A 12,628-nucleotide genomic window follows, 5' to 3' on the forward strand; every position below is an offset into this window, starting at 1 on the left:
AATGAGTTGTGCATTTTTGCTGACTCCGGACTGTGCACCCGCACCCAGAAATTTATCTGGGTGACCATTTAGCTGAAGTCGAAACTTTTCAATTCTTAGGAATTTTATTTGGCAACAAGCTAACTTGGTGGCCACATGTCAGCCAGCTCAAAACAACTTGCATGAAGAAGCTAAATGCTCACCATTTTTGTAGTAATTCCTCGTGGTGTGTAGACCATATAGTTCTTCAGAGATTTTACAAAGCACTGATTTTATCCCGCTTGGACTATGGATGTGTTGCCTATGGGTCAGCAGCACAGTCTGTACTAAGCTGGATGGACCCTGTTCACCACACTGGTGTGTGTTTAGCAATGGGGCCTCCCCTATGAGCCTGTTGACAGCCTCCTGGAGGAAGCTAGTGTCCCACCGTTGCGGGTTAGACAACAACAGCTGCTTGCAAATTACGCAGTCACAATCTGTCAGATGCCTACTCATCCATGTTACTCAGCTCTGTTCCACAATCAACAGTTCAGACTGTTTGCGCATTGCCCAGAACTGGATAGACCATATGGGAACCAATTCGGTACTTTGCTGAAGGACTTCCAACAGCCTCTTTTAGTCTGTGTTCCTAGAATTCCCTCTCAACACTCCCCTTTCCTGTGATATGAATGAACCTCTTTGTGGCCTCACGAAGAATGCTGATCCTACTCGTCTCCAACATCTGTTTCATTCAATCCTCCATGATTATTCTAATTCGGTGTGCATCTACACGGACAGATCAAAAGTCAAGTGCTTGCGGTGTATACACTAATGCACTACAGTGTTGTTTGCCATATCTCAGGCTTTGCGGTAAATGAAATCCCTGGCCACAACGAACTTTCCGGTCTGTAACAATTCCATGAGATGCTTAAAAGGTGTAGCCCTGGCTTTTGGTCACCAACATCGAGGACCTTCTGGTTGACCTTAACAGCTGTGGAAAGATAGTGACCTTCATCTAGACACCAAGCAACATAGGCATTCCAGGAAATGAACTCGCCGACTGTATGGCTAAAGGTGCAACTACAGGAGATCAACCTGACATTGTAATACTGGCACAATATTTTGAGGCTCTGGGAACTGGAATGACAGACTATTGTGACACAAAACAAGTTGAGAGCGACTGAGGGTCCACTAAGGCGTTGCATACATCTTTCCAGTCCTCTCCGGAAGGAGCCAATGTGTTGTGCATTGAGAGGATCATTCTCACTGCAGCTGTGGTAGTCTACTGACAATGTGCATGTTCTTGTTGAGTGCACACTGCTGGCCGATGTGTGACACGCTGTCATTTTGCCTACCTCGCTACCTCAGATGCTTGCAAATAATGAGACAGCCACTATCAAAGTGTTGCATTTCCTGAGGGAGAGCAGATTTTGCACTAAACTGTAATACTCCTCCACTTTCACTGTTAGAAATGGTTGGGGGTGAGGGGGAGGGGGAGTGTCCTCCTGCAGTGGGTACCCTCCACATGACCACAGGGTACTTTCTTTCCCTCTCACCTTGTTGTGTCTTTAGACCCTGTTGCCCGGTGTCTCCCATGCCCAGCCACCCATCTTATGTCCTCTTTCTCGATGGCTCCCTTGACCACCAATATGGGGCATGGCCCTTTTTCTTTGTTACCTCCTGGAGTTCGCTTTCAGTTACTGCTCAGGCAGCTTAACTTCACACTACCTGCCACGTTCTTGATGGGTGTGAAGCCCTCACTGCTTTGGCTTCATGCAGTGGCCCATGTTCATCTTGGACTTCATTTGCTTCCCAAGGAAACTACTCCGGATTCGATCGATCACTGTAAATTGGTAGGATTATCTTCAGTTCTCCTGTAGGTGTCGTCTTTTACATGTTCTACCTTTGTGGTGAATTGCACTGTTGGTGTTGTTAGCGTTGGTGTGAAATGTAGCCCCTATCCAAATGGGATAAGCTGGGATTGTCAGTTATTTTCTCTGTAAAGGTGATAACAGTTCTCTCAGGCTCTTTTGTGGTGGTTTGGCTGCAAGGCATTCACATTCAGAAGTTTGTGTGCAGGTGGTTGATTGCCATGCCCTGTTGGACCTTGAGACAAGCTAACTGCATCTATCCACTCCCCTGAGTCAGAGGAGGGCGTCAAGGCCAGCTGTAAGTGGAGTGAGAAGAGTTCTCGTGATGTCTCGTTGAGTGTACTGGATCCTCTACCTAACAAGGATGATGGTAGCTTTTTTGATGATCCAGTTGGCTGCTGCAGTTCTGATATGGTGAACGACCTTCACAAAATATGGTATGATTTGGTCCTCTCGCCATCTCAGTACAAAGACAAGTGAGACCAAAAAACGCTTCTTGCTGTTCCAAAGCTTTTCAAGCTTGTTGGTTTTGCTGTGCATCTCCTGCATGTAGAGGTACTTAATGTGGATTTTAAATTTTACCAGCGTATGGAAGTATTGAATATTTCTCACTTATTCAGCCATGTGGCCTTGCCCAAAAGCCAAGCCAACTTCTTACCATCTTCAGGTATTTCTGAAGTCTGTGATCTCTGATGGATGCTGACTCTGTATAGTCTTTACCCCTCCTCCCAAAGTTTCTGTCTCAGTGCCTCTGCGAGGTCTGTGCCCGGTGGTGGGGAAGTGTGGCATGTGCAACGTGCAGATCTTGGTCGCCGTGGTGACAATGCGTCTTCTTCAGATGTCCTGACAGGAGCAGATTTCTTTGTAGACTGTCAGTGTGATTTGATCATACTCAAGGCTGGATCCCAGGCCTTGCTTAACTGAAAACTGCTGTCCTTATTTATTAGGCTCGTTATGCAACCAGATCTCCACTGCCTATTTGAGAATACAATCCCAGAAGATATTTTATTTCTTCAACACCTTTATGCCGTCGTAGTTCATGTCATGTCCGTGGGAGATGAAATGCTCTGCCAAGGCAGACCATGTTGGCTGTGTGTGTGACATGTTCAGTGCATTTCTCCAGCACACCTTCCCAGATAAGAAGACCGTGCAGAAACTTCATCCACGAGCAGTTGCTCCTCCTAGACTTTACAGACTACCTTAAGTCCACAAGGAACAAATGCCTGTCTGCTCGATTGTGAGCGACACTGGAGCACCAACATATGAATTAGCAAAATAACTGATGTCATACTCAGCCCCTTTGTGGGCAAATGTTAACACCACATAAGAAATTCGGTGCATTTTTTCCAGCAGATCTAGAACTTCCAACTGAACCAAGAAGACCTCATGGTGAACTCTGTCATGGTATCCCTCTTTACTAGCATACCTCTGACTCTGTAAGCCTCATAACAGAGAAGTTCAGACCAGTGCTACTATAACTGTTCGAATTGTTACTTATGTCAATGTATTTTTCTATTCAATGGGAACTACTATGATCAAACAGGTGGAGTAGTGGCTGGCTGTCAATTATGGCCAGTAGTGGGCAATATGTGTATGGAGACTTTTGAGGAAGAAGCCCTGGTGTCTGCAGTTCACGTGCCCTCTTGCTTTTTTCGATATGTAGATGATACATTCATAATCCGGCCGCATGGACGAGGTTGCCTACAAGTCTTTCTGCATAAGAATATCAAGTTCATGATTGAGGTAGGAGAAAACAACCATCTTCCATATCTGGATGTGCTCGTCAAGTGAAGACCAGATGGCACACTAGGACACAGTGTCTACCATGCCTCCAACTGTCATGCTCTTTCATAGTGAGAATGTGTCCTAAGCAAAAGCACAGAGCAAGCAAAATCTTTGACCATGACAGCTTAGCAACTGAATTGCAGTGCATAAAGGCAATGTTCTGCACAAACAGTTACAACTACTGCCAGATAAAATGCCCCTAAGACCGAAGAAGCTGAGACCGCAGCCTACACTGAGGATGAAGACAAACCAGCTGTGATGGCGATTATGCCATACGTCGGGAACAAATTGGCAAAGATTGGCAGAATACTCTGATAACACAATGTCAGGTGTGTGTTTCACCCACCATCCAAGACAAAAACATAATTCGGATCAGTCATGGACAACTTAGAACTCTGGAAACAAGGAGTTTAGCACATTCCTTGCCAGTGCGGGAAAATGTATGTAGGCCAGACCATCGGAATGGTATAGGAGAGATGTACTGAGCATAAATGCCACATAGACAATGCACAGCCAACATAATCAGCTGTGGCAGAGCATTGCATCTCCCATAGACATGACATGAACTACAATGGCATGAAGGTGTTTCAGCAATCAAATATCTTCTGGGATTGTATTCTTGAATAGGCAGTGGAGATCTGACTGCATGATGAGCTAATAAATAAGGACAGCAGCTTTCAGTTGAACGAGGCCTGGGATCAAGTCTTGAGTGTGATCAGATCACATCGGCAGTCTGCGCAGAAATCTGCTCCTGTCAGGACATCTGAAGAAGAATATGCTTTGTCACCACAGTGCCTGAGATCTGCACATGGCCATGACCATGAGAGGATTGTAGTTCAACATCTGTCACAGGGCACTGTGCTTTCCCCATCACTAGCCACAGACCGTGGAGGTGCCGAGACAAAGGCTGCAGGAGGGAGGTAAAGCCTGTATAGAGGCGGCATCCATCAGAAATCGAACTCCAGGAATGCCTGAAGATGGCAAGAAGTCATCTTGCTGAAATATTGTGCCTTTTGTATTTCACCACTCGCCTGAGAAATATTCAAGATTTCCGTACGCCGGGAAAACCTATAATCACATATCAGTATCGGTACTGTTGAATAACAACTGAAATCGTTAAAATTGAGCAAAGCTTCAAGCCCCGATGCAATCCCTGTCAGATTCTGTACTGAATTTGCAGCTGAATTATCCCGTCTCCTAATTATAATTTATTGTTAATTCCTCGAGTAAGAAACCATGTCCAGTAAGTAGAAAAAAATCACGTCACACCTCTGCGTTGCAAGGGTAATAAAAGTTATCCACAAAGCTACCATCCAACATCCTTGATATTGGTTTCTTGTAGAGTCTTAAAACATATTATGAGCTCGAACATAATGGCCTTCTTCCATGCCAACCAGCATGGATTCTGTAAACATCACTAATGTGAAACACAACTCATGCTTTTCTTATGCGACATACAGAAAGCTTTGGATCAACGCAGTCAGGTAGACACAGTATTTCTTAGTTTTTGGTAAGCATTTGACTCAGAAACAGAGCTATGCTTATTGTAAAATGTATGATCATATGGTGTATCAAGTGAAATTTGTGACTGGATTTAGGTCCTTTTGGTAAGGAAGACAAAGCATGTTATCTTGAATGGAGGGTCATTGTCAGATGTAGAAGTAACTTTGAGTGTGCCCCCAGGAAAGTGCGTTGGGACTCTTGCTGTTCATGTTGTCTGTTAATGAAGTTGCAGACAATATTAATGAAATGAAATGTCGTGTGGCTAGGGGCGCCCATGGTACAAGTCTTTTTGAGTTGACGCCACTTCGGTGACTTGCGCGTCGATGGGGGATGAGACAACAGAACACCCAGTCCCTGAGTTGGGAAAATCTCCAAGCCAACCGGGAATCAAACACGGGCCCCTTTGCACAGCATTCCATCACGCTGTCTGGGCAGACGGCAATATTAATAGTAACCTCCGACATTTTGCAGATGATGCAGTTATTTATATTGAAGTACTGTCTGAAAGAAGCTGCATAAATATTCAGTCAGATCTTGATAAGATTTCAAAGTGGTGCAAAATAAATAAATAAAAATAAAATAAAAAGATTGGCAACTTGCTTTAAATGTTCAGAAATGTAAAATTGTGTTCTTAACAAAATGGAAAAGTGTAGTGTGCTATGACTGTAATACTAATGATTCACATTGGAATGAGCCAACTCATACCAATACGTGAATGTAACATTTTGTAGGGATATGAAATTGAATGACCACTTAGGCCCAGTCACAGGTAAAGGAGGTGGTAGATTTTGATTTATTGTTAGGATATTGGTGAAGTGCAGTTAGTTTACAAAAGAGATTGCTTATAATCACTCATGCTACCCATTCTAGAATATTGTTAAAGTGTGTGGGACTGGTGTCAAATAGGGCTAACAGTAGATTTGGTGCTTATAATCACTCATGCTACCCATTCTAGAATATTGTTAAAGTGTGTGGGACTGGTGTCAAATAGGGCTAACAGTAGATTTGGAGTGTATACAGAAAAGGGCAGCACAAGTGGTCACAGGTTTGTTTGACTTGTGGGAGACTGTCACAGAGATGCTGAAGAAACTGAACTGGCAAGACTCCTGAATATAGGCATCAACAATCCCAAGAAAGACTGTTAGCAAAATTTCAAGAGCTGGCTTTAAATGGTGACTCGAGGAATATACTATAACCCCCTACGTATTGCTCACATAGGGATCATGATGACAAGGTTAGAATACTTACAGAGAGGCAGTAACACAGTCATTCCCATGCTCCATACATGAATGGAATGGAAAGAAACCCTAATAACTCATGCAATGAGATGTACCCTGTGCCATGCACTTTACTGTTGTTTGCAGGGTGTAGATGTAGATGAAGTTCAGAGGGAAGAAAAAAAATTTGGAAATTTCATGACATTGTACTTCAGTCAAAGACCTCTAAAGACTTGAGGGAGCCTTTAAATGGCTCAGTAGTGTCTTAGAACGATATTATGAGATCAATATCAACAAAAGTAATATGTGGCTAATGGAATCTAAAAGAATTAAATTATATGATACTGGGCAAATTAGATTAGTGAGCAAGACACTAGAAGGAAGTCACGAGTTCTGCTGTTTGCTTAGTAAAATAGCTGATGCTGTTCAAAATAAAATGGATTTATAATGCATACTGGCAATAGCAAAAAATGAATAACTGAAAAAGGGAAATTTGTTAACGTCAAATATAAATGTTAGAATGCTTAGTTAAAGGTCCAGAGTGTAGCCTTGAACAGAAGTGAAATGGGAAATATAAATATTTCATATAAGAAGATAATAGAAAATTTTGAAATGTGATGGTGCTGCAGAAGAATGCTGAAGGTTGGATCAAATAACTTATGTGTAGGTACTAAAGGAAATGGACCAAAAAAAGTTATTGCACAACCTCACCAAAAGGAGGAGTTGGTTGATAGCACATTTCATAATGCATCAAGGAATTGTCAGTACGGTAATGGAATTAAGTGTGAGGGTTAAAAATGATAGAGAGAGACCAAGGGCCAAATACAGTGAGCAGTTTCAAGCAGATATTGATTGCATTAGTTATATGCGATGAAGTTACTTACACAGGATAGACTAGTGTAAAGAATGGGTGAGTTTCTGACGAACTGGTAGGATTCTCCTTGATGATCAGTTGCTTAATGATTTTGAATTTTATTTCTGTTACATATTATTTCAGCACAGCAAAAGGCTTGTTCTATGCCATAGTACTTATTCTTTGCTCACCCAACTTAGTTATGTTATTACAATGGGCTATACATAATGATCTCAGCAACAGTCAACTCCAAGGAGCCACACGGAGGGTGTAGTCTTGGGTCCTGGATCGTGAACCTCATTTCTCCCCTGACAAAGCACGGATCACACACTTCGTTTTCACACCACAATCCACTTGGACCTGGAAATAATCACAATTGTACTGTGGGTGGCAGGTATACGATCCGGTGGCACTGTCAGCATTGCAACCGCTGGAGGCAGTACATCATTGTGGGGTGAAGCTTCCCATCAGGGCTTTCTGAAAGTGCCCAGTAAACAGTCTCCTTGTGGTTTTGGCATCACCAGTTACTGCTTTGTAACCATGCCAATTTCCATATTCTCTCAGGAGTCCCAGCCCCCTGATGCTTGACAAAGAGCAGGATTCCAAATTGAGATTTGACTGGAAATCCTCCATAGAGATATTTCTCTCCCGTCACTCGACTATATCCATTGAAACATTTCATGCATTGGTGTGTCCCTAGCCTGCATGTTTGGCTAGATCTATCCCATGACCTTAAACTTTGATCCCTTGCAGTGTCCATTGATTAATCAAAGCTAATCATGGGGATACATGTGAAAAAGGAGGACAGTGCCACAATCACAACTGTGGGAAGAGACCAAATTCAATTCCTTAATTGTAATGTATGTTGCATTTAATAGTTACAAAGTGACAGAAACAGTTACTAAGCACTAAAATTGGAATGTAAGAGCACACTAGTGTTCAATATCAAGTTTACATGTTATCAGCCATCAACTAAAATATAAGTATGAAATTGCAAGGCCCTGTAAGTTAAGAATAGAGAGAAAGAGAGTTAGGGTGTTAAGAGGTGCTAGTAGTGTGGAACAACAGAGGAACACGATGGTGCCTTAGCTATGCTGTAGGCCATAGCATCTCACTGTGTTATGCTGAGTGGCCAGCAGTTGTCCACGAGGTCCTCTGTGGAAGACATGTATGCTAAGTGTTGGCTACTCCAGGAAACCGACAAAAGTGAGGCTGGTTGACCTGCTAGGCCTTATGTAAAAACGCAGTTCCAGCAAGAAAACTGCAGACTATCACGATAGGCACTATTTTCTGTTGACTCCCGAAATGACCATTCCTAAAAAAGCTATGTCTGTATTACCAGTGATTTCTGAGGAAACTCTCGAGATCTATTAGGCTACCATTACCTCATTACATGGCTGGTCCTAATCACCAACTACCGTCCAGGAATGTATCCCTGTACTCCTAACATCCTTCTTCAAACAGAGGAGCTTCTCTAACGGTCACTGCTGTCTTGGTAATCACCAATAATTACAGTTTTAAATGCATTGCCTTAAACGACCCGGACCTAAAATTTCTCTTTTATGTAAGGAACAATGTTAATTAATTTCTATCTCACTCTCATTTGAAGACACACAGAAAAGTGGGAGGCAGGCTTTTGTTAAATATTAATTTACAGCTTAAATGCCTAATGAAGTAAATGTACTATCATACTGTCTTGTTTTATTGAGAAGAAAGACTGTGTCCAATGTCTGGTACACAGCGACTCAACGAGTAATCTGCAGGCCATTAGGCAATGCTACCCGGTACTGTTCACTATCCTTGATCTTCCATATGATCTGATAACACTGGCCATTCAGTTGTCTTCCACTGGTTCCTGAGTCATATCTGAACCCTCGAGTATGAGGATCAGATTGTTGATTGCCTAACCAGGAAACTAAGCTCACTACCGGCTCTTGTAATAGGAATATCCAGCACTTACTTACGAACCCACCTCTGACAGGCAGTCTATTGCAGCACAAACAGGGAATGGTGGGTGACACTTCTAATGAACTATGTATTATCAAGGAAACCACTGATATGGAGTATTCCACCTTCTGTTCCACGATTTTTTGTCAACTCTGTATTGGACATGCTCATCTGACTCTGGGCTTCGTACTGCCTAATGAGTACAAACCCCTTGCCCCCTGCCTCTCTTCACAGTAGCTTTGATGCCTTTATTATGTCTGAGATGCCAGGCTCTCTAGTCTTTTATATTGTTTTATCACAATCTATGCCTTTTCATCTTTACTATGTTTTTACTTGTGTTGACTTCCACTCCATCAGTCTAGAGGAGCATTGTTTATTACATCACTGTTTCATCCCTGCATCATGTCAGATGGGGATGGGGATCAGGTGTCGGGGGCACTCAGTCATCATGCATGAGCCCTGAGGGTCCCCCATTTGCTCCCAAGGTGACTCAGCCCTACGTTCACATTATGTCTTGTTAATGCCAAACATCGTAATTGGCGCAGATACCAACACTACATTGCTTGGCGATACAACCAGATGGCCTTTATCACAGATGACATTACCCTTTTAAGGCTTATTTTATGACTGAAGGTCTGATGACAGTCTATTTTTCTCCTTTAATTTCAATATGTACAACCACTTGCTCTCAGGCAGGGGTACTTGCCACCTGTTTCCCTCAAGCCCGCACCCTTAAATTTCAATTTGGCTAGTAACCACCACTCGATAATATGACGAAAGTTAAAAAGTCCTCGTCTGACACACTTATTAATCTGTCAGTAAGTTTGTTACACCCATAGAAGTTGGTCTAGAGATATTATATTCTCAACTCATGTGTATTGTGAAGAAGTATTCTTGTGATAATAATCCTCCAGAATATGCATACTACCTGTCACTAAGAAATTCTACTGATTTAGGTCTGATATGAGATTGAACTGGGTTTCTAATAACGTTATGCAACAACAAATATCTAGCAACTTCAGAATATTTAATGTGTGTCTGTTTATATAACCATTAAGTAAAATTAATTTTATATTGTTGTACATTTCAAATTTAACTATACTTAACAAATGAGTGAAATAGGAGAACTTTTTTTCTTGCAAAGATCAAGTTCCAGTACAAGAGACTGTGGACAGCTACAGTGTTCACAGGAAATCTCTGTGTCTCTCATGTAATCTGAGTTTGGAATGAATTTCATTGCTTTTGACTCCTGTACCTATATTCTTTCCTATTGTAGTCCAGCAGACATGGCCCACCCACCCCTCTTCCTGTTTTAAGTATTTTGAGGATGTCTGAGTAATATAGGATAACTGAATAATGATGTTTATTCTCTTTGTTTATAGGTTACGTCACAACTGTTCTGGAGGACGCACGAGTGCTTGCAAACCATGCAAAAAAGAAGGCAATTGATCTGGATGATCTGAAACTGGCTGTCCAGATGACAACAGATAGGATATTTACCAACCCTCCACCTCGAGAAGTATGTTATTTGGTTTCTCCTTTTCTTGTAGTTGGATGTGATAAAATGATTTAGTATTGGATTTTAAATTTTGCAGATTCTTTTGGACGTTGCTAGGACGAAGAACAGTACACCTTTGCCACTAGTGAAACCTCATTGTGGGCTAAGGTTACCACCTGACCGGTACTGTCTTTCATCTTGCAATTACCGACTCAAGAGTATGAAAAAGGTAAGTCCACTTGAGTTTATAATTAAATTCTGATTCATTATTTTGTGCTGGGAACTCTGTAATTATGCATTCCATTTTTTATTTAGGGTGGATTAGTTTTCTGTCAGTTTTTACGCTATTATTTTTTTCCTGATATCCTTCTGTCCAAATGCAGTTCTTGCACAATCACATGTCCATAATGGAATTGCTATAAGAGAAAGTTATAAGAGAAAAAAAGACTGTAATAGAGAACTAATGTAAATGTACATCTCAGTGCAGTAATATTTTGTTATATATGGAATGGGAGGGAACAGTTGGCCAAGCCATTGTTCTGGTAGTCAGCTTGTGTGATAACAAGTGGACATTTTTGGAGACACTAGTGAAGGAGGACAATCTGGAGAAGGAGCAGTAGTGTGATGGGATAGCTTTCACAGTAAGACGAGGGCTTTTTGTCCAGACGAGTTTATTTTACAACTACCACCCACTTGTTCAACTATGTCTGTTTAAGTGTTTAAATACGAACATCTGAATGACAAGAGTGTAACTCTCGAAAGTGCGTAGCTGTTTCACGACATTACTTTTGACAATATCAGTAACATATCTCTTCAAATGCATTCATCTTTCTTTCCATATTATGAGTGGAGGTAGTATGGGTCAAAGGAAGAAAAAGAGTCAAATAAAAATGGTCTGTAAAATGCATATGTTAAGAGCTATAATCTGGGCTGTGCCAAGTAATGACCACAGTCTACTGTAACTGCGAGCTCTGCGTACACTTCAGCTTCAGAAACCACTGTGAAATATTGTGTGTGACAGGGAGCATGGATATTGGCTTCACTGCCTGGATCACACGTACAGTTCGTTTCTCTAAAACAAAATGAAAAGCTCAACCTTGTGGTGTGCTACATGCCTTTGAGATGGATGACTGTTGCGGCAAAGCAGTCATTAAAGGGCAATGTCCGGGAAACCTGCTGCATCTCAGTTATATTGGGCTTACTCAGCAAGCAGAGAGCTCTGTCTGAGTTGACATGTGTATCCCTAGCTGCTCTTGGGACACCCATTAATACGTGTTCGGGTGGCCTTTGGGTAGTAGCAACATCCAAATCAATAAGGGAGTTCAGCCCTCCTGAACACTTTCAATCTTAGATGCAAGTAGATAACAGCACCAGAACACCAGTCAGTTGCTGCATGTCAAGCAACACAGCTGCAGGATAAAAAATATCATAGTGAGCACCCAGTCATTCCGGAGCTCCACCTAAACTTTAGTAGTGATGTGACTTGTAGGGGCATAGTAGACCTAGCCACTAGTGAAGGAAGAATAGGAGGCTAATGTAGTCACAAATGTATTTACAGTTGTGAAAAAAGTCTATGGAAGACAGCTGCATTTATTTTGACTTTTCATGCTTTTGTTCTCCCCAATTCATCATGGCATGGTCTATCTGCTTAAAACTCTGGTCCTACACATGAAATCTTTTAAGACATGTGAATGGCAGAATTTGGACACACTGCATTAATGTGCAAGGGCCAGGCAACTTGAAAAAGTTTGGAAAAGATGTCATGAAACTCGCATATCATTGGGTGTTAATTGTGGTGAGAGCCATCAGTACTGGAGTCGAGATTGTCCCGTTTATTTGGGAGAGAAGAAGATTCAGGAAATCAAAATTACTGGCGAAGTACCATACAGTGAAGCAAAAAAGATACGTAGGCCACAACAGCAACCTACTTCTGCATTGTCACTTGCACACACTGTGAAGATTATGTAACAAAATGCTAGCATGTCAGTGTAGAAGA

General features: G+C 41.9%; 1 protein-coding gene across 1 annotated transcript in view; it reads left to right on the forward strand.

Moving 5' to 3' along the window:
• LOC124596470 (transcription initiation factor TFIID subunit 9) overlaps positions 1-12,628 on the forward strand; it is a 104,512-nt gene that overhangs the window by 50,311 nt on the left and 41,573 nt on the right. The window contains exons 2-3 of the mRNA XM_047135611.1: positions 10,517-10,653; positions 10,730-10,861. Of these exons, the coding sequence (XP_046991567.1) occupies positions 10,517-10,653; positions 10,730-10,861 (269 nt within the window). The remainder of the gene's footprint in view (positions 1-10,516; positions 10,654-10,729; positions 10,862-12,628) is intronic.

The sequence above is a fragment of the Schistocerca americana genome, chromosome 2 (assembly GCF_021461395.2).
Source record: "Schistocerca americana isolate TAMUIC-IGC-003095 chromosome 2, iqSchAmer2.1, whole genome shotgun sequence".
Taxonomy (NCBI): Eukaryota; Metazoa; Arthropoda; class Insecta; order Orthoptera; family Acrididae; genus Schistocerca; species Schistocerca americana.